This window comes from Microtus oregoni, unplaced genomic scaffold, assembly GCF_018167655.1.
Source record: "Microtus oregoni isolate MIOR12 unplaced genomic scaffold, Mior012 000002F_ref0000024, whole genome shotgun sequence".
In the NCBI taxonomy this organism is placed as follows: Eukaryota; Metazoa; Chordata; class Mammalia; order Rodentia; family Cricetidae; genus Microtus; species Microtus oregoni.
In genome coordinates this window covers 35,619,052-35,641,667 of record NW_024543061.1, presented here as the reverse complement: position 1 = coordinate 35,641,667, position 22,616 = coordinate 35,619,052, and the positions used below count along the sequence as shown (strand labels likewise).

The 22,616-nt window shown below is 42.6% G+C and overlaps 1 protein-coding gene across 4 annotated transcripts in view; it reads right to left on the bottom strand.

Moving 5' to 3' along the window:
• Slc25a26 (solute carrier family 25 member 26) overlaps nt 1–22,616 on the bottom strand; it is a 122,265-nt gene that overhangs the window by 9,405 nt on the left and 90,244 nt on the right. For all 4 annotated transcript variants that reach the window (XM_041632643.1, XM_041632631.1, XM_041632636.1 and 1 more), the window contains 2 exons: nt 16,935–16,979; nt 3,231–3,300 (listed from right to left, as the gene is read on the bottom strand). In XM_041632643.1, the coding sequence (XP_041488577.1) occupies nt 3,231–3,300; nt 16,935–16,979 (115 nt within the window). The remainder of the gene's footprint in view (nt 1–3,230; nt 3,301–16,934; nt 16,980–22,616) is intronic.

Genomic DNA, 22,616 nt, shown 5'->3' with positions numbered 1-22,616 from the left:
TAAAAAGGCCTATTTCCTTCTTGACCAAAGGTCAGAGAGTTGAGACTTGTTAGTTCCTTCAAGGTTATTGTGCTTCTACCTCAGACAAGGGTCCCACTGAGGCGTTGAAGGTAGATTTCTGCTCTCTCAAGGTTATTGTCAACAGGAGTAGCTAATTGCCAGACCACACGCTCCTGGAATAGGGAAGTAGTTTGATCCCACCTCAAACAAAAGTCTAAGGATTCAACTAAGTTCCAGTTCCCTTTTTATGGAAATAACTTGGGATTCCACCCAGGGAGTGGTTTGCCTACAGAATGTTTTGGTCTAGGGCGTGAGCATGACTTGTTTTGTTCTAGCAACAGAATGTTTAACTATAAATGTAGCCCATGACTTTCAATTGATATTTCAATTCCTTGTATCATGTTAATACAGTCTTTTATCTTACTCCTACTTTTTGGGGTAGGGTATTTTAAGCAGTTGGAAATAAAATGCAGGCAAATTTTCAGTACTAAAAATATTCCCTCCCAATACCACCCTATATGTTTCTCTGTTTCATTATCTTCATTTGTGTCTTCATATTCTTTACTACATTTCTAAATCCCCACACCTCTAGTCTGGAGAAAGGCATTTTTGTTGAGGCTGGCTCCCAACAGCAGGGCAACCAGAATAGGAGAATTCTGGGAACAGGAAAGGCTCAATCTGCAGTTATCACCTAGACACAGAGGAAGCAAGATGAGAATGCCTCGGTGATAAAGGTACCAACCCACGTGGCTAACACAGATAAGAATTATTGGTTAATGTAAGGTTAATAAGCCTGAGCTAATAGGCTGACCAGTTTATAATTAATGTAAGCCTCTGTGTGTTTCCTCAGGACTGACTAGCTACAAGACAGGGCAGGACAGAAACCTTTGCCAACAAGTCCCCCCCCCCCCCATAGGCCTTAAACTCCTTCACTTAGCAGAATCTCACCTGAAAACAATGAGATGGCTGGACAGAAAATCGCAGTGATTGCAGATCATGACATCATCCAGTGCTGTCCAGGAAATGAGTTATTATGGGGACTGCTTTCCAATTGGAGGATGCTTTTTTTTTTAATTGGAAGAATAGGAACTCCTTACAGCTGTTCAGTTTTACAGATGGCTGAGGGTTAATGCACACATCACTGGATCCATCCAGGGAGGAGTGATTATTTCTATGCTATAGGTCAGAAAGCCCAAGGTCTCCTCCAGGAACTGGGCTTAAACCAGAGACTCGGCCACTTGTTAGAGAGCCCAGCCTAGCTCAGCATCACGCATCCAGAAAGGCCAGGGCAGAGGGTTCCCACCACAGAACACATGTGTGACAGAAGCTGTCCTCCTTCCCTCCTTTGACAAATGTGAGTACGATGCAGAGCATTCCTCAGCAAGAGGACTGTATAAAAACAAATCCCCAAATATACAGTATCCATGTGTCTGCATGTAAACTCTGGAATCGTGATTTGAAGGATGTCTTAGGGTTTCTCGTGCTGTGAAGAGACACCATACCATGACTGTGGCAATTGTTATATAGGAAAATATTTAATTGGGGCTGGATTATGGTTTCAGAGGTTAGTCTATTATCATCATGGTGGAAACCATGGCAGCATGCAGGTAGATATGATGCTGAAGAAGTTGCTGAGAGTTCTACATCCTGATCTGCAGGCAGCAGTGGAGACTGTGTGCCACAGTGGGCATAGCTTGAGCATATGAGACCTCAAAGCCTGCTCCTACAGTGACAGCTTCCTCCTACAAGGCCACATCTAATAGTGCCACTCCCTCGGGGCCAAGTATTCAAATACACGAGTCTATGAGGGGCACACCTAATCAAACCACCAGAATGGATATACCAGAACATACTTATTTCTTATTTGAAGGCAAGTAAATTTTAGAGTATTCAACACCAAGAAGTGACTTTTCAGGGGCTGAAGAGAAGACTCAGTGGTTAAGAGCACCAGCTGTTCTGCCAGAGGTCCTGAGTTCAATTCTCAGCATCCACATGGTGGCTCACAGCCATCTGTAATGAGATCTGGTTCTCTCTTCTGGCCTGCAGGCATACATGCAGGCATAACACTTGTATACTATATATATATATATATATATATATATATATATATATATATATATAGTAGCTTCTCTTGTCCAGGATGACTCCATTTCCATAATGTTTTCTTGGTGTTTCACCCCTAATAACTCTGCCCCAGGTGAGAAGACAGTCAACAAAAGTAATACACACTTCTCTAAAGGGTGGGATAGCAAAGCATCCTGACTTCTGGAAAATTAATCAAGACCCCTCCTTTAAGCCCGCCCCCGATGATGCAGGTGTGGAAACCATTATCCCCCCTGATCTGGACAGACTGATGCCTTCTCTGCAGTAAAGTTCTTGAGCTGGTGGTTACTTCCACACCTTACATGGGTTTAAATTATTAACAAATGAGTCAATAAAATGTATGGCTTCTGTTTTCCTAATCACTACATGAAAACAAATAAAATCCAACAACTGTTACAGATATTTGTAAAAGAATCATTTTCCCCACAGTTGCTGACCTCCAACCTGCCTGCCCATCCGTTCACCAGCACTATATCCAAACACTTTAATTCTCTGGCCAAGCTCTACTTTTATTGCAACTATAATTCTAATTTGCCTGTCTTTGTACTGACAGACAGACCTTTCTCTTCTACAGTCTGAAGCATCTGTGTGCTTGGCATTGAGTGACAGGCAGCAGCACAACACTGTGCTGACATGCTGCTCTTGCTTTAACGTCCTCAAAGTGCTCAGATGCTCCCAAGCCCACATGTCCTGCCCAGTGCATTCAGCCTGCCGTAAGCTGTGGAGTAGCCCCTGTTCTCCTGATACCAATTAATCTCCTGCACTGTCAAACATGTCACACGGGCTGTGAATCTCCCATTGCCCGCAGCACCGCTCCCAGCAGACAGCTGCTCAGTACCCCCCGCCCCAACACACACAGAGGGCTTTATAAACCATCCTTAAAATAATCCAAGGGCCAGAGTGAGGCTTTCATAAAGATAAAAAGGAAAGGGGAAATCTGTCAAAAAACAAATTGGTTGTCATTCAAGCAGACACCTCTTTAGGGTTTGTTTCACTCCAAACAGCTAGCGAGGCTCTGTCCGTCTAAACAATGTGGAATTCCTGAAGAATGTTGCTCTGCACAGTGAGCATTTTCACATTCTCTCCCCCCACTTTGGTTTTTTCCAGTATAATATAATCCCTTGCACCTGCAAAAGCTCCACAGACTGCTGACTGCCAAGAATCCACCACATGACCGCGCTGCCACGACCAGAGGGCCTGTGTGGAAAGAGAAAAAAAAGTTATTCTATCTTTGAGTTTATCAGAACCTGCTGTGGGTTTAACATGGGATGGGAACTTCAGTGAGAAGCTATTTTAGTAGGAATTCTTCAGCGATGATGTAAGTGATTTTCCCAAGGACTTAACTGCATTCTAAAATTAGTCAAAGAAGGAAGGGTGACAGCCACGTTATGAGTCTCAAAGGAAGTCTCAAGGAAGATTTCATACACACAAATTAAAGATAATAAATTTATGACAATGAAATATTTTGCGCATTATAATTCATAATTATTCCATAACAGTGTATGCCAAATTCCTTAGTTCTTTTAAAAATCCTTATCCAAACTCACCTTTGAAAGACACTAGCTGTCACCTGAGTGGTACTTTCGGAGGGGCATGTTTTGAGACAGGGTCTAAAGATAATCCAGGCTACCCCAAGTGCTAGGACTACCAGTGTGTGCCATGATGCCTAGCATTAATTTAAAATTGGTGAAAACAAGTTTGTGTTGTTCACATAATAAGCTGGGAATCAAAACTATATATATATATATATATATACACACACACACACACACACACATACATATACATATATATTTAAAGTATACAATTTAAGTAAATTTAGGTGGACACACATACAAATGCAATCACTGCTACAAATGAGACCACATACTTACAAGCCAAAGTTCAGCATCCCTTTGGAACTTCTTTCTCGAGCCCCACCTCACTGTCCTCTAAGCAACCTGATATTCCTGTCACTACTGACTGGTCTGCCTAGTCTAGAATGTTATACAAATTTAATCCTATCAATTTTCCTTTGTTCTCTCTCCTAACTATTGTGTTTTATCCACATTACAGATCTCAAGACTTCCTCCCCTCCTTGTTGGTGAGCATAATCCAGCACAGAGGTGCATCACTATTTGTTTTTCCAGTCTGGGGATGTTACTGATAAACCATGTGAACATTTGCAAACAGACCTTCATATGGAAGATGCCTTCCCTTCTGCTCAGGAAATACTAACTACTAAGAGGGAAGTTGCTGGGTCAGAGGTAGGGGTACGTTTGACCTTATAAACTTGCCAAGTTGTTTCTCCAAAATGGCTGTACATTTTATATCCCCAGCAGTCCCGAGCTGTCCACATCCTTCCCAAGCTAGGTTGCCAGCATTCATAAGTGCTCACAGCCTAGGAACTATGCGGTACTGTTTTACTGTGTTTGTTTTGTTTGTTTTTAAGATTTTAAGTTCTATATGTGTGTATGTATCCCTTGGAGGGGATGGTATGGGTGCATGAAATAGATCCCCACAGAGGTCAGACGATGTTGGATGCCCTGGAGCTGGAGTTTACAGGTAGCTGTGAGCAACTAGACATGAGGGCCAGGAACCAATCCTAGGTCCTCTGCAACAGCAGTACATACTCCTAGCCACAAATCACCTCTCTGGTTCTTTACCGTGATTCTAATGATGCTGACCTCCTCTTTACATATTTATTTGCCCAAATGAATTTTCAAATATTTGTGTATGCTTATTGGGTTGTCTATTATCTAAATTCATGATATTTCAAAGTTCTAAATATATTCTGAGTATAGTCATTTGAAGTTACTTTTCCTAATCTGTGATTTATCTTTTCATCCTTTGGAGAATGTTTTTCAAATAAGCATTAAATTTTGATTATATCCAAATTATTTTAAGGTAATCATAATATTTATGTATGCTGATATTCATATTATAAATGGGGAGATTTGTTTGATTTTGCTTGAGACAGGGTCTCACTCTGTAGTTCAAGCTGACCTGGAACTCACCACATGAACCAAAGTGGTCTTGAACCCACCCAAAGTAATCCTCCTGGCGCTGCCTGCTCAGCATGGAGCCCACTGGTGTATGCCACGGGGCCTAGATTATGAAGCTTGCTTTTGGTGTCATTTGTAAGAAAACTTTGCCTATTTTAGTGGTGCAAAGCTTTCCCCCCCATTATGTTCAGAGATTTTAAGTTTTGATCTACTGCTTAAAAAAAAAAAAACGTTCTTTCTTCAGCGAAATCCCTTCTCCAAAAACCTCCCTCTAGCTGGCCATCTTCAGACACCAGGGCTGTACTTGCTTGACTAGCACAGGTTTTAATAGAGTCTGAAATCCAGTAGTTTCCGTTCTCCAAATTGGTTCTTTTTAAAAGTTGTTCTGACTATTCCAGGCTTTTCACATTTCCACATGGATTTTTACGTCAGATCACCAGTTCCCACAGGACACCCTGCTGAGAGCTCATCCAAAGTACTTGGGTCCATGGACTGTTTTGGGGTAGAATGGACACATTAACAATAATGATCTTTTCCTGACTTTTTCATCAGAAGCATTTAGTTACTTTTCTCTTGCTGTGAAGAGACACTGATTAAAACAACTTCAAGGAAAATGTTTACTGTGGCTCACAGCTGCAGAACATGAAAGTCCTGATCAACATGGCGGGGAGCATGGCAGTAGGCAGGCATGGCGCTGGGACAACAGCTTAGAGCTTAGATCTGGTTCAAAGCAGGAGGCAGAGAGAACTAAATTGAGCCACCCCTAGTGACTCACCTTCTCCAACAAGGCCACACCTCCTAATTCTTCCCAAACAGTTCCACCTGTGGATGAAGTATTCAAATGCAAGAGCCCATGGGTGCCATTCTCATGCACACCACCACAGGAAGCATTTCTCCCCTCATTTTGGCTTCCTATCAGGCCTCTCAACCCTGCGCTAGAGTTTCATAGGCTTTGACCCTGCCTTTGTCAGATTTATTTTCTAATACTCCACATGTCATGGAGCTATGTAAAGGGTAAATTTGAATATGTAAATGTACTAGAAACTGATTATCAATACAAATGATTTTATATAATTTGTGTTCTGCAACATTAGCCACTTGGCAAGACCCTCAGTTCAATTTCCAGCAGCACAAAACAAAACCAAAAAATTTCAAAGTATATTCACTACCAGGCTCAAGGTACGTACGTCCCTTGTCTATCATTCTATTTTCCAACTTCACTCAGTGGTTCGGCTCGGCGCTTGTGGAGACACCATCAACTTTCCTCACACCTAAAGTCAGGCCTACTTCTTCCTTTCTAATCAGAACCTCTTATTTCTTTTACTTATCCTGAAATAATGGCCACATATGTTAGCAAAAAGAGCTCCTGAATATCTCAAGTGTGCAGAATAGAATGACATGGTGGTAGCGTGGCTCCGGGGAAATGCGCGCACAGCACACATGAAACAACAAGAGCTGACTCTGCACCCATCTCCCACTATGGTATTTATTTCCCCGCTGACAACTCCCTCCGGAAGGGTTACAGGACTGCTAAAGATGTGATGGTGCCATAAAATAAGTCAGTATGCACATGGCCTTATTTACCTTGTCAACAACACAGAACAACAAATAAGATACACGCTGCTGTGTGATGTCTCATTTCTTCCCAGTCCTATGAGGAAGAGTAATTCTCTGAAAGTGTATTTACTAAAAGTCTACCTATCAAATAGACTTCTTAACTCTGCACATGAAAACAAAGCATCTTTAAGAAACTTTGTTACAAATGTTTCTAAAGGCTGTAGCTCTACAGAACAGAATTTGGTACATTCTGAGTAAACGCTTTACTCAAATTTATTTATGGAAATAAATGTGCACCTTTGTAGAAAGCATTGTTGTCTCCATTTCTCTGTAAGCATTAGAGACCCAATGGGACGTAATGAAGAATAATAACTTTTATCTTCTGCAGCAATCTTTATGTGATTTAGACACCATTTAATAAAAATGTCACAAAGCATTCATGGTAAATGCACCTCCCACCTGTGTGTGCTTGTGTGTGTGTGTGTGTGTGTGTGTGTGTGTGTGTTTGTGCCTGCCTTGCTCATGCTAAGCACATGTTATACTATTGAGTTACACCCCCAGCCCTTAATGCCATCACTCACTAACACACTGACTAACAAAATGTGAACATGACCTATGTTTTTTAGTGGGCAGAGATCATTTTCTATTCTTAATCTTCTGATAGCTTCTAAAGAGGACACTATTCCAAACACTGCTCAGAAGTTTGATTTATAGCAACAGTAAAGAACAACCAAAGAATGAAAGAGATCACAGAAGGAGAAGGCAACAAGTGTTCAGGGACTGCCTACCAGGTGTTTCTTGCAAGCTCAAGGGGGAAACAAAACTCCTGGGACATTCATGAGGGAGGTACATACAGTAAGTAGTGAGCAGGAGGAAGAGGGCTGTGCAGGAGGTGGGGCTGGTGGTGGAGGAGCTTTACAGGGGTGCCCGCTGTGTTCTAGGAAAGGGACCTGGTTACCAAGGGAAGGAAACAATCAAAATAGACTCTGGTGTCTGAAGACTGTTTAAATATAGACTCTATAGATCAGCCTGACTTTCCACTTCACCTGGCCAGAATTAGCCGAAGAGGATATAAAAAAATTATTTTATAATAAAGTGAACACTAATAAAAAATCTTAGGAAAAACAGTCCCCAAGTCTTCAGAGAAATGAAAACAAAGTCAGGGACCAATGTCAGTGGCAAACTCAGGGTACAATGTAAATATGACTGAGAGCAACAGGCACAACTGACTTTTCAGCTACTAAACACTTCTCACGGTAGGATCCTCATCACAGTCTCCTGGAGTGTGCACCTGTTAGCATTCTGTCACCCTTAAATCACTGGTGAGCCTAGCAATGGAACTGGATCTGAATGGGGCCACATGGTGTGTCCCATACAACTGGATAGAGACCTACAGATAGCCACTGACTTTAAAACAGTGTCCACATCAGGGACCACAGCTGCCACTGCCACGACACTGAAATACCCCAGTGAGGTGACTTATACCTGTAATTCCAGCACTTAGAAAATGGCTATGAGTTTGAGAACAGCCTGGGCTTCATAGTGAATTTCAAAAGACAGCCTGGAATGAGATGACTCAGTCAAAACAACAAACAAAAACAACAACAACAACAACAAAAAAACACGGCTGGCTGACTGTAAGTAAACAAATAAATCACCCTTACTATGCCATATTCAAAGCAATTTGCTTCAGTAAGTTTGAGTTTGTTTGTTTGTTTGTTTATTTTGGATTTTCGAGACAGGGTTTCTCCGTAGCTTTTGGTTCCTGTCCTGAAACTAGCTCTTGTAGACCAGGCTGGCCTCGAACTCAGAGATCCTCCTGCCTCTGCCTCCCGAGTGCTGGGATTAAAGGCGTGCGCCACCACTGCCCGGCCTTTCTTTTTTTTTTATGTGAGTAACTGAATATAAACTCTTGAGAAAAATAATATCGAGACTGACCAATGTAAACAAATGAGAGCCATTTACAAAAGCTGCATTTTGGAGTTAAAAAATAAGAACAATAAGATTGTGCTGGTAAAAAGTATTACATATAAATTAGAAATATATTTGAAATTGTATCTTAGCCCATGTGTCTGCAAGGACAAGAGGATGGGATACTCACCGGAAAAGGTAGCAAACATCACTCACAGAAAGATTAAATATCGGTTATATTTAAGTAAGTTCAGACCACACTGGAAATAGAATAAAATTAAATACAGCACCAGTGATGGGTCACATGATCCCTACTGACGCTGTTGGACAGCGCACTAAGTAACTAGTGTATCCCAAGTGGGCATTAAAGATTTTACACCAGCTCATCTTATTTAATTTTGGAAAGCCTGTATAACCGCGGCAGGTGGAGCTCAGAGGCTAGAGTGAACTAACTGCCCGAGGTCACATGGCTCATCCAGCTGGTTGTTCTTGCTCTGCACAAAGCCACATCTTGTAACAGACAGAATGGTCTGTGTGTGTTTCTCCAGGTTAGTCACCGCGGCTGCACACCCTCCAGTGTGGTACAACATGCGAGCTGTCGAGAAAAACCGTGTCCTTCCCATAGCATCGGTCTAATTACTGTAGTTTGTAACAGAGCTTTCTCTGTTGTCTTGTTTTCTTGGCTGAAGGGCCTTTCTGAACACACACACACAAAACCTGAGTAAGTATTTCCATTGCCACATCAGAGTAACTGTCTCTCCCAGCAAGGCAGACAAAAGACTGGAGAGGTGAGGAAGGACCGAAAGGGGCCAAACACGAAGAAACAATGTTGGAGCCTCAACTGTTAAGTAAGGATTTAAAAATACAAAGAGCCCCTTATTCTCAGGTATGTGAATTCTGATCTCAGTATCACGTTGTTTCCTTTTTCTTTTCAAATAAAAACAAAATTTTATGATGACTACAGACATTTATTTATAGCAAAGAGAAATTCAAGTTTCAGGGTTAAGACTGAACATCAGAATGCACTGAACTTCTTCATTTCTCCTTAGGTAAACCTTTCCTATTGCAGGGTGATAGGGAAGGAAGTGTTTCTGATCAAATCTATTCTAAAATAATTTTAGGTTTGCAGAAGAGCTGCAGAATCAGCTCAGTTCCTATGTACTCCCCTGCCCCAGCATCCATAGTTCAAGGATCAAAGCTGACTACAAAAAGCAGTACAAACCTACTAAGCTGTAGGTCTTAATTGAATTTTACAGGAACTGCTACTGTCTGAAAGTACGCGACTTCCTCTGCCTGGCTCTTCCCCACTAATGGTGACTCGGTGCACTGCTACAGAGATAACTGAGCTGTCGACATCCCCCAAGTGAGCCCTCACTTTTTTTTTTAAGGTGTTTTATCTTGTAACCTTGTCTAGAGCTCCATATGTAGACCATGCTGGTCTTGAACTCCAGGCATGCAACACCACCTGGTTTCAGCCATTGTTGAAGGCTTGTCCAAGGAAGAATAATATGAGAAACTCTGGCTCTCCCACCCCATCCCAGCATGGCAGACCCCAGTAGCAGTATTTACAAAGAGGTACAAATAGGCAGTATCTGGAATGACTTGGAATCCCAGTGTGGGCAGCTATCTTCCTGATGGTGAGCTTTCCAAGAGTGTGAACTTGATGAAATGAGAGCTGTGTGATCCACTGGTGACGTCTGACAAGATATAGCACACACATAGCACACTGATTATCTAAACCTGTGCGTAACCCCAATAAAACCCATTGGCTCACCAAGGTGGACTTCCTGTTATCATACTTTGGTCTGCATTAGTTCCATATCTTGGGTGAACAGACATGTGCTCACGTCTCCCAGGAACACTCTGTTTTAGCCCCTGCCTTGAGCTCTTTTCCTGACTTCTCTCAATGATGGGACTGTAAGCTGAAATAAACCCTTTCTTCTCCTTTATTGATTTGGTCAGTGTTCTTCATAGCACCAGAGAAGCAAACGAGGACAGTTTGACTCAGACAGCAATCAGTCTGACATACAGGGCACGATATTACCATGGTGATAATCATACATGTGTACTTGACTGTCATTTGTACCACCTCAGACCTGCCTATACCGAGAACTGTTCTGAGCCAGCAAGCCTATCCACAGAGACAGTTCTCCCTCCCAGTCTCACAAAACAGTGCCTAAGGAAAACTGAAGACTGAGCATCTTTGAATGATGCTTTATTATTCAATATATCAGAGGCATTTCTGTGGATGTGATCGTGGTAGATATTCAGCAATCACTACATCACAATCAACAACAAAAAGTTACTGCTCTTTAACTAGAAAACATAGTTTTAATACAGTACTGCTTCTGCGTGATAATTACAGAATAAAAGAAATACCCAAGTAACTATAGTCCACAGTTACCTGTAAAGGAAATGAGGGTGTGCTAGCCCAGTTTCCTGTTTCAAGGCTTCAATTCCATTCTATAAAGCACAGAATGATGTCACAGGCTTCTCCAAGTAAGCTGATTTGTTTTTGTTTGGCTTCAAGCTTCATGTTTTCATTTCTTAGTTACTACTATGTAATTCTGTGCCATCTTGTAGCTGATGTAAGACTATGTAGCTCTGGAAGCAATTAGCACTGTGAACTGCTGTTTCCTAGGTTTTGTTGTTCTTTTTAGGCTTGACCTTCCTACAGAACATTCAACATATCTTTTAATAATACATTTACTCTTCATCTAAACTTAGGAAGAAAAAAAAACCTGTCTGTTTCAAAAAGAAAACATTTTTATGGCTGTGAATATAGTTCCAAAGGAATCTATGAATAAAATAGTCAATACAACAGTTATACAAGTCTTGAACTCAATCAAGAAAGAATGCTAACCTATCAACCCCTAGTGCAAGAGGCAGAACATGAAGAATATAAACTTAAACAGGCAAACAACAATATTCATTCATCTTCACTGCAACGTGCTGTAGGGAATGTGACACCTGAGAGGTGGCTCTGAGGTGACCTTTGCATGTGCCCACTGGTCCTGAAGAACTGTTGGCTGCCCAGACTCAAAATAATCACTCAGAAACTATATTATTTAAATCACTGATTGGCTAATCAGTTAAGCATATTGCTAGATAGCTCTTATATCATTGGTTAACCTATTTCTATTATTTTATATTTTACCATGAGGCTCATGGCCTACTAGCAAGGTTCCGGCTGGTGGTTTGCATCTGTCTCCTCTAGTGGCTCCATGGCTTCTCACTGACTCTGCCTTCTTTCTCCCAGCATTCAGTTTGTTTTCCTGCCTAGCTCTATTCTGCTAAGGCATTGGCCGAGAGCAGCTTCTCAATTCATTAACCAATAAAAGCAACACATAGACTGAAGGACTTCCCAAAGAACTGCCTTTGAGGGACTGCCAAGACAGAATATGACCGACTTTTACTAACTGTGGATCAAATGAAAGGGACAGTCACAGTAAAGACACTGCATTTCATGAACAAGCTCATGTGTGGATGGACTGAGAACATAAGAGCTAGAGTCAGACACGGGTTCAGATCTCAAAGATACTCCTTAGCACTCCTGTGATTGGGAGCAAGGCTTGTGGCTGGCACACTCTCTCTTTGTCTCTTTCCCCTTCTCTCTTTCCCCAGCTACAAAGTGAGGACAAATGACACCTGTCACGGTCACTGCTGTTGCGCAGTAAAAAGTGCTAGGAGCAAATATAACCCTAAGTGACTTGATGGCAGAGACCTGCATGCCTGGCATTCCTAGCTAAGTCTAATGAAAGGCTCAGCTCTGAGTTCTGCATGGTGGGAATACGATTATAATGCAAGGCTGCCATGGAATCTGGCACAACCCATGTCTTTGGTAAGTGTGTTTAGGGATGGCAGGTGCCCTCTTGAAATGCCAGCACGAACTATACAGGTGTTATGATTTCTGAGGAAGAACAATGAAAGGTCCTAACTGGAAGAGGGTGATAGTTGGCCTAATAACTAGTCATGATGACTAGCTGGACTTGAGGCTGAAGGAAAGAGCTAGAATACATGTAGCAGAGGAGAATTAATTTATAAAATGTTTGAGTGCATGCCACATATGTGGGGACATCTGTAGAAGCCAGTCTGGGGTATCACACTCACAATGCTCCTGCCCCAGACCCCTAAGGGCTGGAATTACAGGTACATACCACAACCTGGCCCAAGGTGAGCATAAACCATGAAGAAAAGATCCTTCTCTAAAGGTCCAATCGTGACAATCTACCCCTTCATTTGTCCTCCTCAAGATGTACTGTCTTTCTTCATTGAAAAGGTATTTTGAAGAAACTATCTATTATGGTGACAGACCTTGGGGAAGTGGCTTCCTGATTAGCTTGACCACTGCAGTGCTCTGTATGCTATGTGCCTCTGCCCACTGCACTCAGCTGCAATCCTTCCAGACTGAACGAGGTCTGGCCCAGGACGGGGCAATGAAGATGCCCCAGCTGCTTGCACTACACTGGCTGCCTGTGCCATTGGTCTGCCAGTGGAAGGGTCTTGTCTGAGTGCTCTCAGCTTGGTTCTGAGACAAGCAACTGAAAACACAAGCATCAGGGAGTCTGCACAGCCCAGAGCAGACAGCTTTGATCAGGAGATCAAAACCTGACTAAACTTTGAAAGATGCATCCCATCTGGATCCATGAAAGTACCATACTGGTGGTAAATTCAGGGGAAAAAATACAAGAGGAAGGGTCTGGGAAACCACTGCAAGGCATGGCATGAAGAGCTGTGAAAGCCAACGACCTCACATTGACCAAGTCCTAAGTGTCTAAGGACACAAATGCCACTTCCAAAGACAGAGAGCTGTGAAGACAGCTTACAGGCTAAAACACCTGGCATATAAGCATGAGGACCAGACATCAGGTTACCCAGAACACAGAGAGAAGCCTGGCAGGAAAGGTGGTCGGCCACCTGCAATCTCAGCACTTGGGAGACAGAGACAGGGTTCTTGGGGTAAGCTGGCTAGTTAGATCGCCAGAATAAGCAAGTTTCATGTTAAGTAAAGGATCTGGTTTGATATGTAAAGTGGAGAGTGAATAAAGAAAAAAAGCAGTGTCAGCTTTAGGCCTCCACATGCCTGAACACACATGTGCATGTGTACTTAGATACATGACAACCCACACACATGTATACACAAATATACACACCACACACATACTCATACACATCAAAAATACCCACATACCCTACACACATCACATACACGTACATGTGCACACACTCATGAGTGCACAACATATACCACACAATCATAACACATACACACTACACCACACACAGACACACACACACACTCATTCACACTCATCTACTGTGGAAGTAGATAATAAATTAGAGAACTTGTTAGGGTTTGGGGCAGGCATAAGGTATTAAAAAATCTTACAGACAATGTCTACAGGTTTAAAAAGTCAGTTGACAGGGGGCTGGAGAGATGACTCAACAGTTAAGAGAACTGGCTGTTCTTCCAGAGTTCAATTCCCAGCAACCACATGGTGGCTCACAACCATCAATAATAGGATCCAATGCCCTCTTCTGGCATGCAGGTGTACATATAGAGTGTTCAGACATAGACTATAAATAATTTTTTTAAGTCAGTCAAGAAAACAGGGTAAACAATGTGATTGCGAAGAGAAACCAGCAGTGACCCTTTATAATGGGTCTGGAGACCAGGTGGATAGAAGCAGCTCTGGTTAAGTCAAGTGGGGGACAGCGGGAGGAAGTCTGTTTAGAGGAAAGGTGACCACTGTAATCTGGACAAAGAACGTTTAGGATAGTGGTATTCACCGACTGCCTCCAGACACTGCTGACTACACACCATGGACTGCGAGGGCCCTGGCTGAGAATGTTTCCTAAATCACATTCCTACATGAGAACCACAGAGAACCCCCCCACACACACAATAACACAATCTCCTTGCGCGACTGCAAAAGCAACTTGAGTGGATAAAACCAGAAACACAAAAGCAAATGCTCTAAGGTTTCTGCTTCTAAAAAGACCCTGTAACCTCACATTTGGATGTTAAACCAAAACAATATCTGAAAAGATGCAAAACATCTCTAATCATCATTTAACCTTGAGGGAAATTCAAAGCAAAACTATGATGAGATGCTTGCCTACAACTATTAGACAGGCTGTTTTCTCTAAATCAACTCACAACAGCAAGGACACAGAACAGGAATCTGGCACACACGCTGCTGGCGATGCACTGGAAAACACCCTATGGACTCTTATACAGCTAAGCATGTGCCCTGCTTCCGGCCCAGGGACACCACTCCTCAGCAGCTTTCTCTGGGTGGGGGGATATCCATACAAATACTACACACAGATATTCATAGAAGCTCAATAAATACCGACTGGAACCTGGGAATAGCTCAAATGTATATCAGTATTGAATCGAGCCACACACTCTGAAACACCAGTGATAAAAAGTAATCAATACCCATGCAAGAAGCAACACAAAGACCCAACAGCACTGCAGAAGGAAGAGAACGGAGCAGGGCATGAAATGCTGCAGGGCACATTCTACCTGCTTAGTGACACCTAAACGCAGTGAGAGCAGGGGACTTGGGGAGAAAAGGGCACTCGTGACACCATGGTTCAAGTGAACTGGGCTGGAACACTGTCATAACTAACGTATCCTTTCTAAGGGTGACAGTGTATGCAGACTCTCTGAGGAACTAAACAAATGCACAACACTTCTCACACGCTTTAAACAGGGCCGGAGAGACGGCTCAGCAGTCAGGACACTGGCTGCTCGTCTTTCTTGAGCTCAATTCCCAGCACCCACATGTAAGCTCACAAACATCTGTTAACTACAGTGCAGGGCCCCCACGCCCTCTTCTGGCTTCCGAAGGCAGCAGGCACACATTTAGTGCAGACATGCATGAAGGAAACACATAAAATTAAAACTAAATTTACCAAAATTTACCAAAAACAACAAAACCCAAAAGCCTTGAAGCACAGTACTGTTATCTCTGATTACCACAAAAATTCACAGTGATTTCTTAACTAGTTAGAATTCTACAAATGCCTTTAAAATTTTGGAAAGAAATGAGCCAACCCATGCGTCTTCCCTCTTTGAACCTCCGAGCATTCCTCTGTGGGCTCAGAGTGTCAGGACGTTAGAATGTGTAGAATCTGCGTGAATTGGTCATTGAGGCACTTAGACAGGGGCTCTTGTTTGCTGGACAGCTGTTGGATACATTGTTCTTTTCTCACAGGCTAAAAAGGGGAACTGGTATGCTAAGGGAATGTGACCTTCTCACTGGATAGCTGTTGCATCACCCCTGAAACACAAGGAATCTGTGCTCACTCTGCACCAGGAAGAGCAGAAACAACAACAAAAGACCCCAAACTCTAGTAAACGAGCGGTACTACCTTTGTAAAAAATCTTGAATGTTCTAGTTTACTTTAACTTTTAAAAATTTTACACTTATTTGTATGGGTGTGTGTTGTCGCGCACGCATGTATTCATGGGGGAGGGCTTACAAATGCATGCCAAGGCATGAGGTCGGAGGTCAGAAGACAATATTTAGAAACTGGTTCTCTCCTCCTACCATGTGGGCTCTGGGACTAACTATGGCGAGAAGGCCTTGGCCTTCTGAACTATCTTGATGGCTCCAAGCCTCCAACTTACTTTCTAAAAGAACAATGTTTTGAACTCATTTATTATTCTTGGTATGCAATTTTAATACAATTTATTTAGGAGTCCAAACTCCTAAATAACTCTTAAGATATTTTTAAGAGAGTTTTAAGAGAGTTTTCATGCATAGAAACTCCATAAAACTATTGTAGCATCAACTCAGGTTTTGTTTGCTCTTTCTTTCCTGCAGTTCTGAGACTGAATTTGGGGATGCAGGCATGTACTGCCCAGCTGACCCAGCCCCAATCCCTACCTTGATACTTTGCCATTCTCCTGCTTCGTTACTTAAAACCCTTCTCACTTGGACAGGAACTTTCGATCTTTCCTGACCGTTAACCTACTAAACCGTATGTCTTACTAGGTCTACATCACAACTCAGTCCAGCTCTCTGAGCACAGTGCATAGTGCAATACTGAAATTGCTCATGAGGATGCTGACCTGGATTGCTCTTTTTACTAAGTCCTTTACAGTGCTGACAAAGACCCATGTGATTCAAACTACTATCAGTGCCCCAGTGGTGAAAAACAAAGGCAATGTCTATGCATGCTTAAGCAATTTAATTAATCAAGTTTTGTAAGTGCATGTTCACGCATGCACACACACCCCAGCCTGTGTGTGGAGAAACACTTCTGGCTGCTGGTAATTTAGAATTTTTAAACTTTTACTCACTAGTATCTTCTTCCATTGTTGGGAACTAGAAAAAATTCTCCAAATGATGATTAAAAACTTACTTTCAAGGATTCCCACAAGGGAAACTGGACCAAGGAGAAAGGAATCTGGAAAGAGAAAGAAAACATGCAAATTAGGTAACATGGATCAGAAATCATGCGAATTAGGTAACATCTATCTGTCATTATTGTAAGAACCCACAATTATTACAGTGCTTCATTTTATCTCATAGCTGTAATATGGACAGTATTAGCAAATACACAAGTTTAGTATGTTTGAAAACCTGATAAACTCTGGCCATAGATTCTCTACTATTTCAAGATTAAGGAATGCAAAGACCACAATGAAGCGAAGAGAAATGCAGGGAGACAAGGTTGACTCAGAAATGATACACCAAACAACTCCTATGGCAACACCCACAGTAGGACCCAAGCAGGTTCTATGTGACCGCTATGGCTGTACAGTCCTCAGCAGGTAATGTGAGGGGTGAGAAGAGCAACTGAGCAGAAGAGAAAGGGTGAGGGAGGAGAAAGGGAAAGATGTAGAAGATGGAGACAATAAGAGATGCAGGGAGAAGGGAAGAAAGTAAAACAAGGAGAGGGAGGGATGGAAATAAGAAGTGAGGGCAGCGGGGGGGGGGGCGGGAGGACAGCGCGGGGGGGACAGCTGGGGGAGGACAGCAGGGGGAGGACAGCAGGGGGAGAGGGAGAAGGAAGCAGGCAGGAGAAGACTAGCATGAAGGAAAAACAGTGGAAGATGGGCAGGAAGGGAAGAGGGAGAGAGGAGAGGATGGAGGGATGGAAATGGGGCAGGGGCTGGTGGACAGCAGGAGGGACAGCAAGAGTCACTTGCAGGAGCATGTCAATATGGCAAACTCCAGGAACCTGCCAACTGTCTGGGAGTGGATGGCTGCACCCTAGAGGAAGAAAAGCTCTATAGGGATTGCACTCCATGCAGAATTCAAAGTAAAGCTGTTGAGTCAGGGAGAAAGTTCCCTGCAGTCCTCAGAAGAGGTCAAGGTTACAACACCTAGACAAGTGTTTACTGTGAACACTGAACTATGGGACAGATCACCAGGTCCTCAGTAAGCTGGACTTCACTAAGGCACTACTAAGCCCTCATGTCAATCAGCACTGTTCTCCTCACCCTGCTGACAGATGAAGAGGCTGGGGTCCACAGAAACTGTGTAACCTGCCAAATACACAGTCAGTCAGGCCACCTGACTTCAGAGCCCTAACTACTATTTTACCTGCAAAGACAAACATTTAACCATGTTTATCTGCTTATAAGTCCACATGGTACAATTTCTTTGCTTTTAATTAAACTTTTGGAAATTCTCAAAAAAAAAAAAAACACACACCCACATTTCCAAAATAAGAATAAACTCCAGTGGACTCCAGTCACTCTTCACCATCACTGCCTGGCACACTCAGGGGCTCACAGTGGTCCCAGAGTTGCTATCTCTACACAGTTTAGTTCAGGGATACTGTCTAGACTGTGCCCATGTGGACTGCCAGAGTGTCGACAGTGTGCATCCCCACACCTTTTGGAGGAATTGACAGGTGTGTAATAACTATCTGCGATCACATGAACTCAGGGCAGGAAGTTATTGCTATGCTTAGTCAGAAACACAAAGTCTGTCACTATCTGTCTAAAGCAGATGGTGTCCCTGGATGGGAATGACAGTGGCCATAAAGAGAATCTGCCCTACTCAGAAAGAAAATGGTAGTGTGTGTGTGTGTGTGTGTGTGTGTGTGTGTGTGTGAGTGTCACTAATTTGGGTTAAGTTCACAAATGACAGTCTCAGAGATGCTTGTTCATGTCATAAGTAAGCAGTCACTCACCCTACGTGTCACAGTCCCACAAAACGTTAAGTCGAGTGTTTTGATTCCCAAAACAAATCTGACATTGTCCATCCTGAAATTCAAGAACTATATTTTCAATGAAATCAAATACCAAAACAAAATCCCTGGCTGTGAAACTGACTTCTAAAAACTTTTCTAAAATCTTAACAAAGTATACAGTGCGGGGAGACGCCACCAAGAGGAGAAGCAGCAGGACTTCGTCTTCTCAGTCTAACTTTCTTCCGTGGACTAAGCCTTTCTACATGTGAAGACAGCATATTCTATAGCAATGTTAAATGTCTCAGCTGCAAGTTAAAAAGGTCTAAATTATTTTACCAGAATATATTTGGCTTTTAAGACTATTCGGTTCTCATTCTATGGATAAATATTTTGTCCACTTGCCTCTATTGCAAATTATTCATGAAATTTTTCCTTCAACTTAAAGAGGCAACTTACATTTTCCCTCCCCCTCCCCCAATCGGGGAAGAGACAGAAATCTTTAATAAATAAATAAATTAAAAAATAAATAAAATTGACTTAATAAAAAAAAAGAAAAAACTGTAGTCAGAAAGGAGGGATACACAATGATCAAGGAAGTAAAGATGCTGAATTAAATGTCATAAAGGAAATAAAGTAGCATCGTGGAAATGCCATAAACTGATTTTTCAAGAATTAAAAAAAAAAAGAGGCAACTTACATATCATATGATGGAATGACCCTGGTTCAACTATTCCCTGGGCATTTGCTTAAAAAACAAGGCCCACAGCGAACCCCAGCTTCGCTCCCTACAACAAGATTAACTGACAGACTAAGGCAATTAAACATGCTATAAATGTTTGAATATACAATTTTATTTGGGGCTCTTGGTACTGATAAGGTTCCTCATAAGATAAACACCTGATGTGTGCAAACTTCTCTAATGTTAGTCAAAACTGTGCGGGCTGCTCGCTGTCTTCCCAGTAAGAGGAAACCGCTATGGAGACGGAGCACACGTGTGTGTGGCAGCTCCACGCTGCTCCTACCTCGGGCAGAACACGGGCTACTAGAGAGCTGCCTCCCTTCCCAGGTCTGGTTTGAAGTCAAACTACACTGATGTTTCTTCAAAACGTGGAATTTTACACCCCAAACAGATGTAAGCTGTTACTCTAAAATGCTTTATAGATGAGGAAAATGAATAGCTATACTCAGAGGTTTTCTATTCCAAAATACAACATACCCATTTTATAGCACCAAAAGTTACAAAATGGGTCACTGTTGTGACTTGTTTAATGCCTCCATTTAAGATGTTTTGTTTGAGTAAGGTTGTTAAGACCCATGGCACTAATAAGTGAGCAGCAATAAACCCAGCTACCATCAAAGACGCAGAAGCAGGGGACCCTGCTACAGTTCAACATGGATTCTGCTCAGCAACAAGCAAAGAAGCAATTCTATCCCTTGAGCGTATGTGAAGATTCTGGTGGAAATAGAGAAAGTGGCATCACTAGTAACATGAACAATGTACATGGTTATATCATAAGCAGGACTTACTATCCAAGCATTGGACTGCAATTCTGCTTGAATTCAATCAGTGTTTCTAACCTTATGATTATAAGATAAATAGCCTTTCATAAACAGTGAGTGATTTATAACCGACGGGCTATAAAATATCATTTCTAAGTATTATTTACCTCTGCAATTTGACTATTTGATAGATCACATAACAAGATACTTTTTTAAATAAATAAGGGTAGATTGTAAGCTATAACAAACACAATGTGAATGACCTACAAACCTATGGAACAAGAAGTTATACTTTAAGAATGAATGCTATTACACTTGGCAAAAATGACCAACATCTCTGTTTATAAACTCAAGGAAATGTACAAGACTTAAAATTCCAAGGTGTAATGGTTAGTCCTAATCGTTAGCTTGGCCAGATTTAAAATCACCATGGAAACAAATCTCTTGGCTTGTCTGTGAAAGATTATATAGACTAGGCTAGTTGCAGTAGGAAGATGCACCCTAAATGTGGGTGGTATCATTCCACAGGCTGGAGTCTTAGACTCAATAAAAACGGGAAAATGGGCTCTGTGCACACACCCTTGCTCTCTACTTCCTGGCTGGACCAGTGTAGGCAGCTGTCTTCACTTCTGCTAGCGGCCTTGGTGGACTGTGTCCACTCACAGTGACACCTAAACTAAACCCTCCCTCCCTTCAGCTGCTTTTGTCAGGTATTTCACTGTGGAAACATGATGGGGGAGTGTCATATATCAATCTGTTGATTTCATTGGTTAAGCAATAAAGAAACTGCTTGGCCCTCATAGGTTAAAACATAGGTGGGTGGAGTAAACAGAACAGAATGCTGGGAGAAGGAAGTTGAGTCAAGGAGTCGCCATGATTCTCCCACTCCAGGCAGACGCAGGTTAAGATCATTCCTGGTAAGCCAGCTCGTGGGCTACACAGATTATTAGAAATGGGCTAGTCCAGGTGCGAGAGTTAGCCGAGAAAAGGCTGGAACTAATGGGCCAAGCGGTGTTTAAAAGAATACAGTTTCCGTGTAATTATTTCGGGGCATAAGCTAGAGCTAGCCATGTGGGCGGCCGGGGGGGGGGGGGGGGGGGGGGACGCAGCCCTGCTGCTCCTACTACAACAGAAACAAGGTGAATACTAATGCCTAAGATTTAAAAGCAGCATGGAAGTGCTCCGCTTGCCACCGACACAGGAATGGCTCCAAAGCTGCCCAGTCCCCTTTCCGAGGAATCCTCCGAGGGAGAGTTCTCTCCTGTTGATGGCAATTTCCAAGTTAATGTGCTTCATTTAGGGTTTCCCATTCCAGTGTCCCACAATGACAGCCATTCCCCTCTTAAATAAAAAGAAAAAGCTGACTGTTCATTTATTTATTTATTTATTTATTTATTATTTTTGGTTTTTCAAGACAAGGTTTCTCTCTGTGTAACCTTGGCTCTCCTGGAACTCACTCTGTAGATCAGGTTGGCCTCAAACTCACAGAGATCTACCTGCCTCTGCCTCCTGAGTGCTGGGATTAAAGGCGTGCGCCACCACCACCCAACTCAGTCAGATGTTTCTGTTCAATACCAGTGGAGGCCAAGGGCAAATGATGGGGAGAAAGAAACCCCTTGCTTCAAAATGACTAGCATTCTTTAAAAACAAAACAAACCAAAAAACAGGGTAGAGTTAGAGCCATTCAAAGTCTGCTAGCAATTGCCTATCAAGGACAGAATTTCAACAGTAAACAGATCATGGACAGAGAACAATTAATACATGCTTGCTAGTGCTCCGCATTTACACGCCCAGGACTGCCATCTAGAGAACAGTCCCAGCACAGTTAGGACAGTTCTTCCCTCATTAATTAATCTAACCAAGACAATCCCTCACAGACGGCTCAGAGCTAAACAATCCCTAGTAGGAGTGCCTGAAGGCTTGCCTTCTAGGTGTTGGGTTGATAATACTAGCCCCTATAGAGGTCTCTCACTGATGATGGAACTCATGGATTGGGCTAGGCTGGTTGGCCAATGAGCACCAAGATCCTGCCATCTCCATCTTCCCAGCCCTGGTAGTACAGATGCTTGCAGCCATGCTTGAACATGGGTACCAGGGACCACATTTAGGTCCTCAGGTTTGAACAGCAGGCTCCCTCTGACCAAACCATCTCCCCAGAGCCTGCCACTTCTTCCCCATGAGGTCACTGGTAGTTTAGTAACTGACTTTAATCAATTTCAACTCCATTTCTATATCTGGTTTGGTTCAGTGTTGTGGCTGCTACCCTGGTTTATCTTCGCCTCTCTGAAGGTTACTGAGCCCTCAAATGAGGGCTTCTAAGTAAAACTCATGAATAAAACCAAAGGAGACAACCATACCAGAGGTACAAGGTGCAGCCCAGAAACACAAAACATGAAAAAC